General features: G+C 40.0%; 4 protein-coding genes across 7 annotated transcripts; 1 reads left to right on the plus strand and 3 right to left on the minus strand.

Annotated features, from left to right (window-relative positions):
- The first annotated feature begins 195 nt into the window (after positions 1–195).
- LOC103844226 lies at positions 196–4,743 on the plus strand. 3 transcript variants are annotated; one of them, XM_033281559.1, is made up of 9 exons: positions 196–732; positions 921–2,542; positions 2,627–2,832; positions 2,906–3,226; positions 3,343–3,746; positions 3,816–3,963; positions 4,038–4,160; positions 4,233–4,320; positions 4,396–4,743. In XM_033281559.1, exons 2-9 carry the CDS (start codon positions 1,048–1,050, stop codon positions 4,569–4,571), a joined length of 2,961 nt encoding a protein of 986 aa, XP_033137450.1. In that variant the 5' UTR covers positions 196–732; positions 921–1,047; the 3' UTR covers positions 4,572–4,743. The 3 variants fall into 3 exon arrangements, with proteins under 3 accessions (XP_033137450.1, XP_009119261.1, XP_009119262.1); XM_009121013.3 differs by having other exon boundaries at positions 921–2,832; XM_009121014.3 differs by having other exon boundaries at positions 1,045–2,832.
- Positions 4,744–4,795: 52 nt separating this feature from the next.
- Positions 4,796–7,382, minus strand: LOC103844227 (nucleolar GTP-binding protein 1). 2 transcript variants are annotated; one of them, XM_009121015.2, is made up of 3 exons: positions 7,300–7,382; positions 5,098–7,149; positions 4,796–4,993 (listed from the first exon to the last, which is right to left on the minus strand). In XM_009121015.2, exon 2 carries the CDS (start codon positions 7,131–7,133, stop codon positions 5,112–5,114), a length of 2,022 nt encoding a protein of 673 aa, XP_009119263.2. In that variant the 5' UTR covers positions 7,134–7,149; positions 7,300–7,382; the 3' UTR covers positions 4,796–4,993; positions 5,098–5,111. The 2 variants fall into 2 exon arrangements, with proteins under 2 accessions (XP_009119263.2, XP_018511096.2); XM_018655580.2 differs by having other exon boundaries at positions 5,098–7,155; positions 7,300–7,364.
- Positions 7,383–7,599: 217 nt separating this feature from the next.
- On the minus strand, positions 7,600–13,929 carry LOC103844225 (chromosome transmission fidelity protein 18 homolog). Its single transcript, XM_009121012.3, has 23 exons — positions 13,283–13,929; positions 13,071–13,204; positions 12,786–12,847; positions 12,556–12,693; positions 12,209–12,481; positions 12,003–12,089; positions 11,648–11,749; positions 11,482–11,547; positions 11,078–11,238; positions 10,832–10,876; positions 10,449–10,522; positions 10,238–10,305; positions 9,925–9,993; positions 9,735–9,832; positions 9,583–9,664; positions 9,391–9,469; positions 9,225–9,312; positions 8,988–9,141; positions 8,686–8,877; positions 8,538–8,597; positions 8,194–8,435; positions 8,010–8,109; positions 7,600–7,878 (listed from the first exon to the last, which is right to left on the minus strand). Exons 1-23 carry the CDS (start codon positions 13,687–13,689, stop codon positions 7,825–7,827), a joined length of 2,835 nt encoding a protein of 944 aa, XP_009119260.1. The 5' UTR covers positions 13,690–13,929; the 3' UTR covers positions 7,600–7,824.
- Positions 13,930–14,112: 183 nt separating this feature from the next.
- On the minus strand, positions 14,113–16,090 carry LOC103844224 (vesicle-associated membrane protein 721). Its single transcript, XM_009121010.3, has 5 exons — positions 15,768–16,090; positions 15,295–15,436; positions 14,772–14,892; positions 14,598–14,660; positions 14,113–14,489 (listed from the first exon to the last, which is right to left on the minus strand). The coding sequence occupies exons 1-5, from the start codon at positions 15,958–15,960 to the stop codon at positions 14,346–14,348; spliced, it is 663 nt and encodes a 220-aa protein (XP_009119258.1). The 5' UTR covers positions 15,961–16,090; the 3' UTR covers positions 14,113–14,345.
- Positions 16,091–16,424: the final 334 nt, after the last annotated feature.

Genomic DNA, 16,424 nt, shown 5'->3' on the forward strand with positions numbered 1-16,424 from the left:
AGAGGAAGTGAAGATATATAATACTAATTTAGAGATTTGATGGAAAAGTATGTAATGCTGAACGTGCACATCATAATGTCAGCACCATCCTTGTCTAATGTGTTAGCCTACTACCTTTTGGCAATTATTTAGTTTCTTTTAAAACACACATGCACGTACATTTCTGAATACCCCACATAGATAGAAGACATTCTACAACTTCGATTTTAAAAACTAATTTAGGGATATTCTGTTTTTATTTAGTTAAATCAGAAGTTTTAGAATTGTCTAAAGAAAGTAGATAAAATCGTTCCTCCTAAAACCTTCACATGATCAATTTACTATTTGAGGAAAAAAAAAAGTTTTTAATCCGGATTAAAAATTTATTAATAGGTAGATGATCTCAAGAGTACAAGTGAAACAAATAAAATCAATTTTTTTATATTAATTTATAATCTTTATAGAAAGAAAAAAAAAATAGAAAGAGAAGTTAGTTATTGGAGTTTGTCGTCTCTCTCACCACCACACCCACCCGCGTTTTTTTTATTTTTTGAGAGCGCTTCTCAGCGTCTCTCTCGTAAATCAAAAACCTCTCAACTTTCGTATCCTTTTTTACACAAACTTCGATTAACATTCTTCACGTTTACCCAAAAAAATCTCTTTTTGTGTGTCATCCATCCTTCTCCTCCTCCTCCTCCATTGTTAAATCTCATTCTCATTCTCATTCCTTCGCCATTTGCCATTTTTCCCCAGGTAAAAGCTTCAATTTTTATTATCCACTTCCAACAAAGATTTGATCTTTATTTATGATCTGGCTCTTAATTGTATGTTCTTATAAACATTTGAATCCAAAATGTCAAAACACGTTTGAATGAGGATCAGTCTCTGATCTCTGTTTGATATATATATATTTTTTTTTTTGTTAAAATATGATCTTGTAGCTAGTTGTGTTCATTGGAGGCGCAACCTGTTCGTTATAATTCCTCAAAGAGCTTAGAAGAATTAAGAAATAAAATCTCTTTTTGGGAGAGGAAGAAAGAAGAAGTCTTTTTTTTTTGGTGTTAGGACATGAGAATGGAGTTCCCTGGCAGATCCAATCATCATCACTTATATAATAATGACGGTTGTGGTAATAACACGCGTGATGACGACGATGTCTGTTCTCAGACAGGAGAGGAGTTTTCAAACGAGTTTTTAAGGGATGTTGCTGCTCAACGAAGACCACAGCTTGTTCCTAACAGAAACGCTGAGGCTAATAATCATAACAATCGACATCTTGTTTACGAGGATTTCAACAGGATCCTTGGTCTTCAGAGAGTCGATTCCAACATCTCAGAAGGTGTTACTACTAATCATCCCTCCAATGTTGTTGCTGACTCGCCTCGGAGGACTGCAACAGCAACAACATCAGATGCTTTTATGCCGGAGTTCTTGAAGCTTCTTTGTAGCTTTGGGGGAAGGATCTTACAGAGACCTGGTGATGGGAAGCTTAGATACATCGGAGGGGAGACTCGGATCATCTCCATACGGAAACACGTTGGATTAAACGAGCTGATGCACAAGACTTACGCTTTGTGCAATCATCCCCACACGATCAAGTACCAGTTGCCTGGAGAAGATCTTGACGCGCTTATATCCGTTTGCTCTGATGAGGATCTTCTTCATATGATTGAAGAGTATCAAGAAGCTGAAACGAAAGGTGGTTCTCAGAGGATAAGAGTCTTTCTCGTCTCTTCTACAGAATCATCAGAGTCTCCCAAGATTTTCAACGAGAGGAACCGAAACACGCACCAGCAGAATGATATGGATCATTATCAGTACGTTTCAGCTCTGAATGGTGTTGTGGATGTGAGTCCTCATAAGAGCTCAAGCGGGCAAAGCGGGACGAGTCAGACGACACAGTTTGGGAACGCTTCGGAGTTTAGTCCCACGTTTCATATCCGAGACTCGCCTACTTCTGCTCACAAAGACAGCAACAGTCCAACATTCATGAATCCGTATATGAATCATTTTGTGACTAGAATGCAGATACCAAGCAACTCGTTTCTTCAACAGTCTCCTCCGCCGTCTCCGTTCTCAGTTCACAAGAGAGCAAACACTGACATCCCTTACTTTGTTGATCAGAATGGTTTCTTTGATAACAACAGTCGCCCTTACTTGGTCCCACCAAACTTCCCACAGCAGCAACATAGGTTCTTGTTTGAGACTAATGCTCAGGCGCAGAATCTTCTTGACAGGAGCCCAAGCGACGATGTTTACCCTCATGGCGGCCAAGGTTATATGGGACCGACGCTTAAGAAAAACGCTCTCTCTGATCCACAGCTTCATGACGAGAGCCAAATCAACAATGGGCTAGAAGCGTTTACAAGACAGCCGTGGAAGATACTGAGGAAGAAACTGCATGTTGTGGCTACTTCAAAGTGGGAAGAAGATAGTGATGATATCTATTTCAAGAAACCGGAAGGCGGGAAGAGGAGTAAGGAGCTTGATTTCAACATTGAACCTCCTGATAGTTTGATGGACCGTGATCATACTTTTGATCAGTCATCATCAAAGAAACACGGTACTAGTTATTTCAGTCCGAATTATCAACCATCTGCTCAGCTTACTTCAAGTGATTCAGGAAGCTCAGTCTTTTCTCTATCAGCCAACACCAACGAGAATCATGTTGGTGGTTCGAGGGACAAATCAAATGGAGGTTTCCAGCATGACATCTCACTAGATATTCTCATCAGAAATAACCACACTTCAGATACAGATCAAAAGTCAAGTGGTCAAGCAGATTACTCCTCACCCAACAAACATTTCCCAGACGAACGTCTGAGACAGAAGGAGCCTATGGTTCCCAGATGTGTAAGCATAGTTTACCTTATTCCTTGTGCAACGGTAGCAATTGTTTTTTGAGTTTCTGTCTAACTGGGTGCAGGTTTTGGAGTCAAATAATGATGATTCAGAAACTCAGAGTTCTCTTCCTAAAGATGAGAGCTTTCACTATTGCGGAATGCCACTTAGGAGGGTGGGAAGCAGAGATGCTGCTTTTATTCACACACAGGACTCTGATGATTTCTTCAGACACAAGCTGCTTGTTCCACAGTTCATGGTTGAGGATGTGACCAACGAAGAAAACGCTGATAGTCTCTTGTCAGCTACCATTGTCCCTCATGTACAAAGTGAGTCAGACGATGATCACAAATCTTACACAAGAGATGAAGAGAATACAAATGCTGGTCATAAATCAGGAAACGAGGTACAAGGTCGCTATTTAGTTTTTCCTATTATATTTGAAGTGAGTTAAGCTTTCCTGACGTGTGTGTGAGTGTATGTGTTTGTGGTTAATCTCTATGTTTTTTGTTTACATTGCAGGAAAAGTATAAGAAAAGCAGAAACACTGATGAATCATTCAGCGAAGCTGCGATGGTTGAAATGGAAGCTGGGATCTACGGCTTACAGATAATCAAGAACACTGATCTTGAAGACTTACACGAGCTAGGATCGGGTACATTTGGAACTGTTTACTATGGGAAGTGGAGAGGAACTGATGTAGCTATCAAGAGGATAAAGAACAGCTGCTTCTCTGGTGGATCGTCAGAGCAAGCAAGACAGACTAAAGATTTCTGGAGAGAAGCTCGGATATTGGCGAATCTTCACCATCCGAATGTGGTGGCCTTTTATGGAGTTGTGCCAGACGGACCTGGTGGAACAATGGCAACAGTTACTGAGTATATGGTGAACGGATCTTTAAGACATGTCTTGCAGAGAAAAGACAGGTAAAATGATTCTTAGGACCTTTAGCGAGATGACATCAATAGTGTACTGATGGAAACTGTTTTGGACAGATCGCTAGATAGGCGCAAAAGGTTGATGCTAACTCTAGATGCTGCGTTCGGCATGGAGTATTTACACATGAAGAATATTGTTCATTTTGATCTCAAATGTGATAACTTGCTTGTAAACTTGAGGGATCCACAACGACCCATTTGCAAGGTAAACTTATTCCCCCAAAATCACAGTCTTCTTTTTTTCGCTCATCTCAGTATCTCATTGTTCTATATTTACAGGTTGGTGATTTTGGACTGTCGAGAATAAAACGAAACACGCTTGTGTCTGGTGGAGTAAGAGGAACTCTCCCATGGATGGCGCCAGAGCTGCTAAATGGGAGCAGCAATCGCGTCTCAGAGAAAGTACTGTGTTGAGTCCAAAACATTAAGTCTCTATCAATGTAACAAACAAAACTTATATGTTTGTTTTTGCAGGTAGATGTGTTTTCATTTGGTATCGCCATGTGGGAGATTTTAACAGGAGAAGAACCCTATGCGAATCTTCATTGCGGTGCCATCATTGGTATGTTTACAGCAGCAACACTTCCTAAAAGTATATTCGGTTTTGATGTTTGTTGTTTGTTTGATATAAATGAAGGTGGGATTGTGAACAATACGCTGAGACCTCAGGTACCAGAACGGTGTGAATCAGAGTGGAGGAAGTTGATGGAGCAATGCTGGTCGTTCGATCCCGGAGTGAGACCATCGTTTACTGAGATTGTTGATCGGCTAAGGTCAATGACTGTTGCCTTGCAACCCAAGCGACGAACCTAAATGCTCTCTCTAATGAATATTTAGAGAAGCAAAACAAAAATACTCAACGTAAGTTGTGCGGAGTCTGTAAATTAGTATTTGAGGCATTTACTGGTTCAGGTAAAAAGTTGTATGTATACCCAAAGATAAGTTGATGGTCTATTTGAATAACAATACAATTTTTTTTTTTGTTTATTGTAAGAAATATCTTTTCATCATCAAAAGAAAATAATTTACATAAGATCTTGAATCAAAAATTTAATTAAAATAAAATCCATTAAACGATTCTTAGTCCTCAAAACACATTCGTCGCAGGAGAAGCTACAATGTTTCATATCATGTCTGTAGGAAAACAACAAAAGATGCATAGCATAATAATAATAGTAAACAAAAGGTAAAGTAAAATCCAAAACTTGAGAGATGTTCTTCAATCGATCCAGTTCCTGCAAGAAACCAAACAATATAACATTAGTTAATGTCGAAAGATTGCAAACAATTATCATCACACAATCCCCCAAGAAGTAAGCATAGAGAGAGGATGAAGTACCTTGTTTGGCTTCATCAACGCCTATCCGTTTTTCCTTTACCTCTCTTCCCTGAGAACAAGTGCTTAGGTCTCAGAGTCGGTATAACTCTATCAGCTTCACCACGTCTTGCATTCTTGTCTCTCTTTTTGTGAGAGCTGTTGCTAATCTTAATCGCCGCCTTCTTCTGAGTAGAGTCTTTGAACCCTTCACCAGGCACGACTTCATGAGCAGGAGGTCTTGACTGTGATCTCGCTATCGACATAGACCTCGACCTTGACCTCACACGCAGCTTCTTGTTGGCCTGTTGCTGCTCATCGTCCACTTCCATTGCATCATCGTCGCCTGCATCTTCTGATCGATCCCTCTTCCTCCCTCTAGACTTGCTTCTTGCGCGGTCCACTGCAGAAGACGGATCAAGTCCCAGAGATGATAGTTCCCTACCCATTCTTTTAGTTGTATACTTCTTGTCCTTGTCAAACTTCCTAGGGACAGTTGATCTGTTCTGTGCAACGGTCTTCTTGAGCCTATGCTCTCGAATGAGCACAGCTTTCTTGTTCCTAATCGCAGCAAGCTGCTGCTTCTGCTCCTCCGTGAGCTCTTCCCCGTCCATCTCGAAGTCCTCTTCTTCAGTGTTAGCCTGCCTTATCTCCTCCTCACGCTCCAACTCCTCAAGCCTCAACAAAATATCCGGATCGATGAAGTCAGCAACGTTATGACCGTCGAGAATCTCAGGCATTATGTCCTCCTTCCACTCCTCGTGATGCAAGATGTAATGCTTCCTCAAGCTAGCGGAGTAAACTCCAGCTCCACCGTTCTCCTCTTCCAAATCCTTCTCCGTCTTCTGCTTCTCCTTCTCAGCAGCCTCCTTAGCCTTAGCCTCCAGAACCACCTGAGGTATACAAGCGGGCCTCTCAACGTTATCACGAGGCTTCGGCATCGCGACATGGAACCTGTTCAAGTGATCATTAATCTTCTTGGACTTCATCTTCGCCTCAACCCTCTGATCCAACAGTCTCTCGCAAGCAGCATTCTTCACAGCCATCACTCCCTCTTCCGTCAGAGTACTCATCTTCAGCAGCACAGCCTCCTCACTCGCTCCCATGGCAGTCTTCATCGCTTCAGCCTTCATCTCCTCAATCAGCCTCCTATCTTCCTCAGACACATTATCCATCGGCATCAGATCAGTCTTGTTGCAGACAATCACCAAAGGCTTGTTCATAAACAAAGACTTAATACTATGGAAAAGCGCAGCCTGCTGAGCAATAGTATAACCACAAGACCCAGAGATATCCAAAAAGAACAAAACCGCAGCTCGAAGATGCGCTAAAGCAGTGATACTACACATCTCAATAATGTTCCTATCCTCAAACGGCCTGTCCAAGATCCCAGGCGTGTCAATCACCTGATACCTCAAGTACTTATAATCAGTGTGACCAACGAACAACGACTTCGTAGTGAAAGCATAAGGCTGAACATCAACATCAGCTCTGGTCACTTTATTCATAAAAGAACTCTTCCCCACATTAGGATACCCACAGATCAACACAGTCCTCGTGTTCGGATCAATAGAAGGCAGCCTCGCCATATGCTGCCTGATCTGCTCAAGATACGCCAAGCTAGGAGTGATCCTCTTCAACACGGTACACATCCGACCAAGAGCAGCCACTTTAAGACACTTGCAACGGTACAACGAGTCACCATACTTTAACAGCTTCACGTAATCTTTAGCTATACTGCTGATCAAGTTTCTGGCGGTGTTGACTTGCCCCAGGGCGAGCTTGTAGTGGTCCTTGTTGTAGAGGACGTGGAGGAGGTCTCCGTAGAAAGGGTGGATCTGGTCGAGGCGAGGGAACTCTTCGATGATGGTGGAGAGCTTCTCGTGGAAGTTGGTCTGAGTGTACTTGACTTTGCGCATGTAGAACTGGCGGAGACGGTTGATTTTGTAGCCCTTGTGGACGACGGTTGGGGTCTGGCGCTGGGTGCGTGAGAGGATGATGTCGATGAAGTCTTTCCCGTTGGGGACTACTGTGATCTTCTTGAAATTGTATTGCACCATCTTTTGCTTTATTGGTCTGTAACAAAATTTGGATTAATACATCATCATAATAACAGCAGCTCTTAACAAGCTTAAATGCTTAATCATAAAATAAATTAAAAAAGGTTAGAAGCTTTGTTATGAGATACTATACAAACGAAAGGGAACTAAGGAGTGAGAGACTTACGTTGAGTTAGAGAAGAGGGAATCGAGCCGTCTAAGTAATGACGGGCGAGACTGTTTTTCTGTGATGGGGAGCTCAAATATGTAAGGAAGAAGAAAAGCCCTAAACCCTAATATAAAACGGCGTCGTAAAGAGGATGCAAACCAGCTGTAAATTGAATCAGTGTAAACCCGGCCTTAACCGGACAGATCTGGTTTAGTTTTTTTTTTTTTGACAATAAGTTTAAGTTGATAAACATTTTATTTTCTCGACATTTTTTCTTATTTTACTTTTTTTTATCTGAAAGTGTTCTTTGTTCTTTGATTAGTAACGGTTTTGCCAAGATTATAGTTTCGTTTTGAACAAAGTACGGTAAAATACACACGTATCATTTTCTCTCTTTGCTCACCAGTAACCATAAGCAACCGATCTTTGACTGCTACATATACACTCAACCTTAATCCACATTTGGTCGAAAGAGGATGTAAAAAGCTTTAGATCTTGCAAGTATGCATGCACCAGTTTACTAAAACTTCCTCCATTGCAGAATCACAGTAGAAACTCCCGCATTCTCACCGGTCTCTTCACAGCATTTGTGAAACCCTGTAAGTGCAATATACACATATCAATGGACTTAATTACAAAATCCTGAATATATTGCTTCCTAGAGTGTGATTCCATGGTTATCTTAGAGTCGTCCTTTTTTGGAGTTATTGTTTGGTGTTGTGACATACCTCGTTAAACTTGAAGAGAAGAGGGCGTGAATCTCTTTTTGCTGTTGCTCGCTTTTGTACATCCTCTGGATCTTCATAATCTTTCCTCGACTTCCTAAACCTGTTCTTACAAAGACCAACCATGCAGTTAGTATACGATCATCATGGCACTAAACGTGATAAAGCACGAAACATAAACAAGTACCTGTCGAAGAAACTAAGGGCGGTGCGAGATGCCTTTTTCACATCACTAGGTTTGGGTTTTGAAGTCGTGGCGTTTTCAACTGAGACTGATGGAGGTTTTGAGATAACTGGATTTTTGTGACTCTCCTTTGAAGCAGCAATAGTTTTCCTGACTAAGTCTGGATTTATTTTCTTGATTTCGGGTGGTTTGCTCAAGATCCCGGACCTTCCTCCACTTGCTTGCAATATCTTCTGCTTCTCAACCTTAGTTTTAAAACATTTATTTGAAAACCAGACAATCAGGATCTTCATGCAACTAAAGGCACAATTTATAACAAATTCCACCGAAGAAGATGCGAGACTTACTTCATGTGCCAACACTTGTTTCATTGCTAAGGTGAGTACGTGATGTTTATATTGGCGACCCTGTCAAATGTTGGAAAGGCGATTAGTTTTATCCCCAAAGGAAAACTACAGTGGCCAGGTGATAAGACAAAAGAAGCAGAAACAAAACCTTGAAACTAATGAAATCAAATAGATGTGGATCTAAAGCAAGAACTGAAGCATCTGAAGCAGCACCCTCCCTGAGGTTACTCACAGCAGGATCAAGTTTCACATTCTTGTAAGTCAAAGAATAAGAATGCATAAGCATGACCAAACTCGCCAGTTGATCCTTTTGCCTCTCTGACAGCAAATGTGATGCCACCTGAGGAGCGTAGCAAGATGTTTATCCTTAGAAGAACAGTAGGATATATGAAAATAAGGATGTTGGTGTAAATCGGGAAAGGATCAGTGAGTAAGCAAATGAAGACATACTGGTCTAAGAGTTGGTGGAGAAAGAATATGCAATAGCGGGGAAACAGAGTCTTCTACGAAAGACTTGATGGATAAATGCCTCCCAATATAGGGAGGTATCTTGTGGTGCCAAGACCGCAGAGACTCCTGCTTTTCCACTAATAGCGTGCGACATCTGGTATATTTTATATTGAGTACTTGTCAGCAGAGACGCTGAAATGTCTTTCGTAATCAATATAAAGATGAAACCAAAATCACCTGTGATATGACTTAGGCCACTGAATAGTTGGTCTTTGAATCTGAGCCACTCGACGATGTATAGGTATCACCAGGCTAGGTAAATAAGCTGCATCACAAGGTTAAAGCAGAATTATTTACAGGACTTAGTAAAATAATCTAAATTTTAAGGGCTTTAGTGCTTCACCGTAAAGATGCATTTGCTGGGTGCGCATAATATATCGATGCAGCAAATCAGAAGTTCCAAGACAGTCCAAGCAGCTAACCTTTAAATCATAAGGATTACATACATAACTATACTTCAGAAAATAGCCGCAAAATATACAAAACAAAGTTACAGAACAGTCACAGCTCACTGGAAATCATTAGTAAGCCATACCGTTTTGTCCATCGCCGGATCATGGTACTGAAGCTGCAAAACGTTTTCATGTATTCCATCGAAAATCAAATCGTAATCACCCCTGCACATTCAGTTAACTACTTAAGCATACAGGAGTAAAGGATACGAGGAAGTCATTGCTTTGTACGTACCGACTGGATACGAGGGAGTGTAAGAAATCAAACTTTTTGGCCTCACTGCCAGAAGCGTCGTTAGAGCGTTCTCGTTTCATTTTTCTCTTGTTGAATATCTAAAAAGGAAAAGAGGTGTGAATATTCTATGAAGTGGATCTGAAAGTAAACAATCAAACGACACTTAATTGTGCTTTCAGCCTTTCATTACCTCTTTCCAGATATCAAAGAGACTCTTTGACATGTCTTTCCGCCCAACAACTTGAGAACCAATGTCGATCTAAAAGAAAAGAACGAAGCAATCGTTTAGCTTAATCAAATAGAAGCTAGCGTTCATAGGTCCTTCAAAGACTCTTTCAGTTGGCAAGGCACCAATCAGTCTTTTCATCTCACGAGTAAGTTTAGTTAACTTAGAATATTAACTGAGTCAAAGCTTTGCACAAGGTCCAGAGTTCTGGAGTTTTGCTAAATCAAATTGAGAGTGGATAAACACTCAACCGGCAAGAAGCGCATCAAAGACTCACCACATTGAGGGTTTCATTCTTCTTGTTGAGAAACTGCAGAGTGTTCAAGCAAGAGCGTATGTCGCATTCTGTAAGGCAAAAAATAGCACTCATTTAGGAAGTCTTCTCTAAATAGTTAAGTGTAATATGAGATCATACTCGTCGGCAAAATATCACACTGAGGACCAAATTATATTGAACACAATGAACATATGGAAAGGGAGAAAGATACCAGTGTAATCCGCAAGTGCACTAAGACCGAAGGATCTTGTTTTCATCCCCTCCATGTTACAAATATACTTGAGCCTGTCATTTGTACATTTCATCCTAGTAAGGCAATTGCTAGATAAATAAACACGGAGAGAAGTTTACTAAATGCCATTTGAATATAGTTCACTGACTCTAATGCAACATACAAATCATTAAGGTACTATTTTACATATTCAATCACATCTTGTGGAAAGATAAATTTCCAGACTTGAAACCCAGAGAGGAAACTAGTCTTACCGGTGACTGACAGTTACCAATGACTGTACGTACACTCATCAAAATGAAAGAGACAAAAACACAAAAAAAATAATCTTCTCTCGCACAACAAAGTAAGAATATGGTTACCTGTTTACCACACGACTCACTGTTGGTTGAACAAATACATGAACCCTGCAAGAGAAGCACAGGAGCATATCATCATACTAAAAGGCGAAGGTTTATCTAGAATGAGCATTTGATAGGCAGATATACTCAGTACGTGCCGAAGACAATTAAACATTTGCAAAGCAGTATTCTCTACGTAAAATAGTGGTAGCATCACCAAACAAACAGGAAAAGAGACGCTCTAAGTGACCAGAAAGTCAAACTTACTTTGCTATTTGTCGCAGAGGTCTAAGAGCTGGTACATATAAGTCATTGCATATACAAATGACAGGTCTTGATAGTGGTGCTGTTCGCCGCTCCTTCTTCGAGGAAGTCTTCCCATTATCTATATTTTCCTTGCCTGTAGCATGCTTCTTTTCCGCCAACACCTATGCAGCGAAGATACAATTAAATACTAAACTGCTAACACAAAGTTTTTCCGATTTGGACTTCAAGACTTCAAACAAATGTAAATTTCAAATAAAGATTAAGAGAAGTAAAGAAGGTCTAGAGTTGCAAGAAAAGTAGCTGAATCTTTCTTATAGAGGTAAAATGAGTAAAGAACTGATAGTCAGTATTTGCTAAACTAAACCTAAATTTCAGAGCCCAGTATAAGCAATGCACATACATACCATCTTTAGAATAACATCTACTGCTCCTTTTCCATCACCAAGCGCTCCATCTATCTCATCAATCACCTGCATAAATTTTCGTCAGTCTCTTCTTCTTCAGGCAACTATAATAAAATTTGACATGATGAAAAAGTTCCCTAGCGAACATAGGGTAAGACAAGCATACCAAACATTTAGGTCTAGAGTCAGCTGTGACGGAGTTCATCTGAACTACGTCAAGAATTCTAGTTTCAATGGCTGCTGCTGATCGCTCGTCACTAGCATTGATCTGCAAAATAACACAGGTTGAATCAAGCCTAACAAACTAGAACGGAAGAATGAGAAGCATGCAAATAGAGAAATGGGGCTGCAGCAGAGGTAATAAAGAATCATTTCGTTAAGGAATGGTAACATGGACATTAATCAATGTATTCAATGCAAAACAATAAGAACTTAAACAACGATATGCCCCAGCTTATACACAAGAATTTAACTACCAAATTATGAATTTGGCTTGTAAAGGAATGGGTATACAAGAATACCTCAACAACGCGATATCCGCAATGCTTAGCTGCAACATGAGCAAGCGTAGTCTTTCCAAGCCCTGGGGGTCCACAAAGCAGAAGGATCTACAACAGCAGTGAAAATTTTAAATTGTTACAGCCGATTCATACTAATGGTTTTAGTATAAGACAATGAAAAACAGCTTATTAAGAAAAAAATTGAAGTCTAAATAAGTTTATCACACCTTCTGCTCTGGAGGACCGATAAGTTTTGACTTTTTGTTCCGCAAGTCATGATTATCTGTAGCGTTGCTATCACTCGCGTCTGAATTTTTAGGAAATGAAGAACTATCTTTACTCCATCTGCTGAACTGTTTTTTCCTTGTAAAAGCTGAATCTGATTTTTGACGATGGCTTGGTGTAGAATGCCGTTTCAAAGCTGCTAATACTTCATCTGTCGTGCTCCTAATTTCAGATCCAAAAACAGAAGCATCCCACTGCTTAAGCCATAACAGAACCTGCAAAGAACATCTAGAAACATCAACTACTGATTATTGATTCATCTAATTTACCAAGAATCTTTACAAAATACCTCCCGATTGGTCTGCTCATCACTGAGAAGCTCAGTAAACGAGCTCGGAGAATATTTATCCACCCAGAGCCTTTCATGCATTACAGATGTTTCTGCAGTGATGGTTTCATTCTGATCCTCGGAGCTAGCTTGCAAGACCTTCAACGTTTAAATAAAACATATACTGTTTAGGAAGGAACATAATTATCATCAATTCAATACTCCGCAAACAAAATTAGTAAGAAACTCACCTTGTTAAATGCCTCTTTCTCTGATTGTTCTAGAAGAACACTGATGGGATCTTTAATAAGACCTACAAAAGGTTAAATAATGCTAAAGTAGAGGAAAATAGAGTTCTTGCCGGAAGATTGTATGCCGCTCATAGAGAAATCAAAGAAGACTTGTCTAGAGTGAGATCCTCGCATACACAACTATGATGATCCTAAGATCAACAAATAACATATTCTAAAGCTAGACTGAATATATATAACCTATGTCCAACTAAAATCAATAAAGCTTAATTGAAAAATTGGTACCATTGGATTTGGCTTTCACATCCAGTTTCTTCACCTCTTCATCTCCCAAAGCTCGGTTGAATTTAGCATAAACCCTATCTCCTCCGTCCGGTGCCGTAATCGGAAAACACTCCCCGTCTATCTCAGAAGCGTATCTGAACATTCCAATAACAAAATTACTAAAATAATAAAATAAAATCCACCACTCCGTATGTCTCGTGAGAAGTAGTAACCTGGACAAAATAGTCTCCTGGGGAATGATCACTTCTTCTTCCTCATCCATAACATGTACCACTTTCTTAATCGGCGGTGGCCGTAACCATTCCTCGTCTTCCATCTCCACCCGATTATTATCATCGATTTTGCTTCTCTTCTCCGCGGCTGGAGAAGAGCCTTCGTCGAGATTGACAATCGGATCGGACACTAGACTCCTGGGTCGTTTACAGCCGTTGATATCGGGAGATTCCGATTGCTGTGGATTAGCCTCCCGTTCTTCTTCCTTTTCCTCGTCGCCGTCGATTGGGTAAGGATACGGCGCCTCCTCGAAGTTAAGGTAGTCATCATCTTCTTCTTCTTCGGGATAGTAAGAATTAGCTTCGAGAAGCTCAAGCTCCTCCGGTAATGGGATATCGAATTCCATTTCCAGATCTGATCGGAACCTTGCGGGGAAGTGGCAAATCGGAATCTGATGGTGAGCTTAAGCGGGAATGAGAGAGAGTTTTTAGCGGGAAAGCTGTGGCAAAAGAATCTCAAAGTAGGTTTTAAGGCCCATTAAGTTTTAGGCCCATTTAACAAAAATAGGCTTTTTGTAATCTGTAACATTTGAAAAAATCAACCGACAAAATGATTTTAAGACAGAGATCGTCTTGTACCATGTCTGTGATTCGTGAAAGCCTCGATTGGTTCGTCCTCGGAGGTGGTCGGAAAGATACAAAATATAATTTGACCAAGACGATGAGCAGTTTTATATATACAGCATTTGACATTTGATGACTTTTCGTCAATATAATCATTATCATAATCGTAATCATTTTATTATCATCATCACCACAAGCAGTCATCCGTCCACAAAATCATTTTAATAGTTTTAGATCTCTTAGGGATCAAAGTCATCAGATGCAAGCAATATAGCAAACGTGAAAGCTTACATATATATATGTCTATCTATACAAAAAACAATTCAAGCAGAAACATTAGAATGATGATGGTGATAGGACAATAAAGGGAAAAAGGGCAGTAGTACGATGTACCGAGTGAGAAAGATCTCAAGAGAGTTTTGAATTTTTTCCTGGGGCTTTAACACTTGAAGCCATGGCAAACTGAGAGCACGATTATGAGAATCAGAGCGATGATGATGGCGAGAACTATGAGTTTTATCTTCATGTTCTGAAGCCACATCTTTCTTCTCATCTGCGTCCCCGTTGTTCTGAAGTCTTGTGCCTGCAGCAGTAGTTCGAGTTTTATCAAACACGAGATATAAGACAATATGGTAAACCAGCTTCTTATTTGTACACATGTATGCAGGAGATAACTGCAGCAGAGTCTAACCTGTGAGCGAAGGTTCTCGGTTTTGTCCACCAGGAGCTCAATTTTCTCACCACGGTCAAGAACCTGCATATGAATTCAGTTTCTTATATACTGGTTTAACAGCAAAAGCATGTGTTACATTGGTAAAGATGTAATGCATTGAATAGACACTATAACAAAGGGTCAGGTTCCAACCTTCTCGATGTTTTCCATCATAACACCCTTAACTTCAGACACTTGAGCCTTCACCTTAGCAAGCTTGCTAATCTCATCAGGATGATCCATACAATACTGCATGTGCTCTTTCAGCTTAGACCTTCAAAATAACCACACCAAAAAAAAAGAGTCAGTCCAAAGAGTAATTATAGAGACAATCAACAGCATTAGAGCATCTCCAAAGGCACTCTATTTTTTCCTCTATAATTTACACTAAAATAGAGTAACTCTATTATAGAGTTAAATTTGCTCCAATGGTTCACTCTATAATAGAGTTACTCTATAATAGAGTGAAATATAGAGTAATCCTATTTTTTTACTCCAAATATAGAGTGAAAAAACAAAAATACTCTATATTTCACTCTATTATAGAGTAACTCTATTATAGAGTGAACCATTGGAGCAAATTCAACTCTATAATAGAGTTACTCTATTTTAGAGTGAAATATAGAGGAAATTATAGAGTGTGATTGGAGATGGTCTTAGCAAAACAAATACATACCCAAACTCTTTATTCAAGCTGTTAGCCTGAGCAGTAGCAGCCTTCCCTCCACCATATCTCTTGTTAAAATCCTCTTTCACTCTTTCCAAAAACGCCATCGGAATCTGCCTCCCAGCAGATTCAACCGCAACAACACAATAGGCTGCACAACAAAAGAACACAATCATTCTCATATAGCCGATACAGCAGAAGAAGACAAATAAATAATGAATCACTGATTTAATACAAATCTGATATGGTTACAGCCAAAAGTATCGTTACAAAAATATTACAATAAAAACGTTTTACATATCAATGTTGGTTCTCTTCCACATAGTGTCAACCAAATAAACCACAGATCTATCGGAAAATAAGCAACAAAAAACAATCTGTAGAGATCTAAATAGACTGTAGATAACTCGCGCAAATACGCGGTGAACAGACAAAAACGAAACGAACTGAAGAACCTGTGTTTAATAGATCAAATGACTTACTGAATCCATCTTCGACGAGGTAGTTGAAGGTGTGACCGTCGCAGTTGTAGGTGAACTTGTTGTTGGAAGACGGGAGCTTCTGGAGGCACTGCGCAGCGATTGACGTGAAGTTGCCTTTGAAATCTGTGAACTCCACGAGAATCACCGTCCCGCGAGCCACGAAACTGTAGATCAACGACTGTTGTTGCGCCATTTTCTTTTCGAACCCTAGATCCTCGATTCGACTCGATCCGATCGACCGACTAAACCAGAGGATTTTATGGTTGCTGTCGCGTTTAAAACTACAGATCTATTTAGGACTAGAGAGCAACCAAACGAGGACTAAAGGTGAGAAAAGGAGACGGAACAAAAGTAGAAAATGAGGCAAGGGTAAAATGGTCATTTGCTTATACAGACGGGTGAATAAAAAGATGGAAGATATTCGAGGACTAAGTTAATAATTTCTGGATATTTTGACCCATTTTGTTTCCCGGATCGTAATTTAATTTCATTTTACGACAAGTTTTATGTACCACATAGTCGACTAGAAACACAGTCTGTCTTTTGTCTTTTTCCAAATACACCAATGATCGTGTACTTTCGCAGTCTTAGGTTCAGCTACAAATTCAAGAATAATAATCAGCAAGTTCACACGTTCTTAAGTTCAAAAAACAAAAA

The sequence above is a fragment of the Brassica rapa genome, chromosome A10 (assembly GCF_000309985.2).
Source record: "Brassica rapa cultivar Chiifu-401-42 chromosome A10, CAAS_Brap_v3.01, whole genome shotgun sequence".
In the NCBI taxonomy this organism is placed as follows: domain Eukaryota; kingdom Viridiplantae; phylum Streptophyta; class Magnoliopsida; order Brassicales; family Brassicaceae; genus Brassica; species Brassica rapa.

Bases quoted from the DNA above. Each gene is read 5' to 3' on its own strand.
- LOC103844225 (XM_009121012.3), bottom strand. From the start codon at position 13,689: ATGGAATTCGATATCCCATTACCGGAGGAGCTTGAGCTTCTCGAAGCT. The intron at 9,470-9,582 runs GTATGGCTTACT...TATGATTTAAAG, and splicing joins ATCCGGCGATGGACAAAACG to GTTAGCTGCTTGGACTGTCT. The intron at 9,313-9,390 runs GTGAAGCACTAA...CTTGTGATGCAG, and splicing joins CCAGCAAATGCATCTTTACG to CTTATTTACCTAGCCTGGTG.
- LOC103844227 (XM_009121015.2), bottom strand. From the start codon at position 7,133: ATGGTGCAATACAATTTCAAGAAGATCACAGTAGTCCCCAACGGGAAA.
- LOC103844226 (XM_009121013.3), top strand. From the start codon at position 1,048: ATGAGAATGGAGTTCCCTGGCAGATCCAATCATCATCACTTATATAAT. The intron at 3,747-3,815 runs GTAAAATGATTC...TGTTTTGGACAG, and splicing joins GTCTTGCAGAGAAAAGACAG to ATCGCTAGATAGGCGCAAAA. The intron at 4,321-4,395 runs GTATGTTTACAG...ATATAAATGAAG, and splicing joins TCATTGCGGTGCCATCATTG to GTGGGATTGTGAACAATACG.
- LOC103844224 (XM_009121010.3), bottom strand. From the start codon at position 15,960: ATGGCGCAACAACAGTCGTTGATCTACAGTTTCGTGGCTCGCGGGACG. The intron at 15,437-15,767 runs GTAAGTCATTTG...TTTGTTGTGCAG, and splicing joins CCTCGTCGAAGATGGATTCA to CCTATTGTGTTGTTGCGGTT. The intron at 14,893-15,294 runs GTATGTATTTGT...GTTATTTTGAAG, and splicing joins AGCTTGAATAAAGAGTTTGG to GTCTAAGCTGAAAGAGCACA.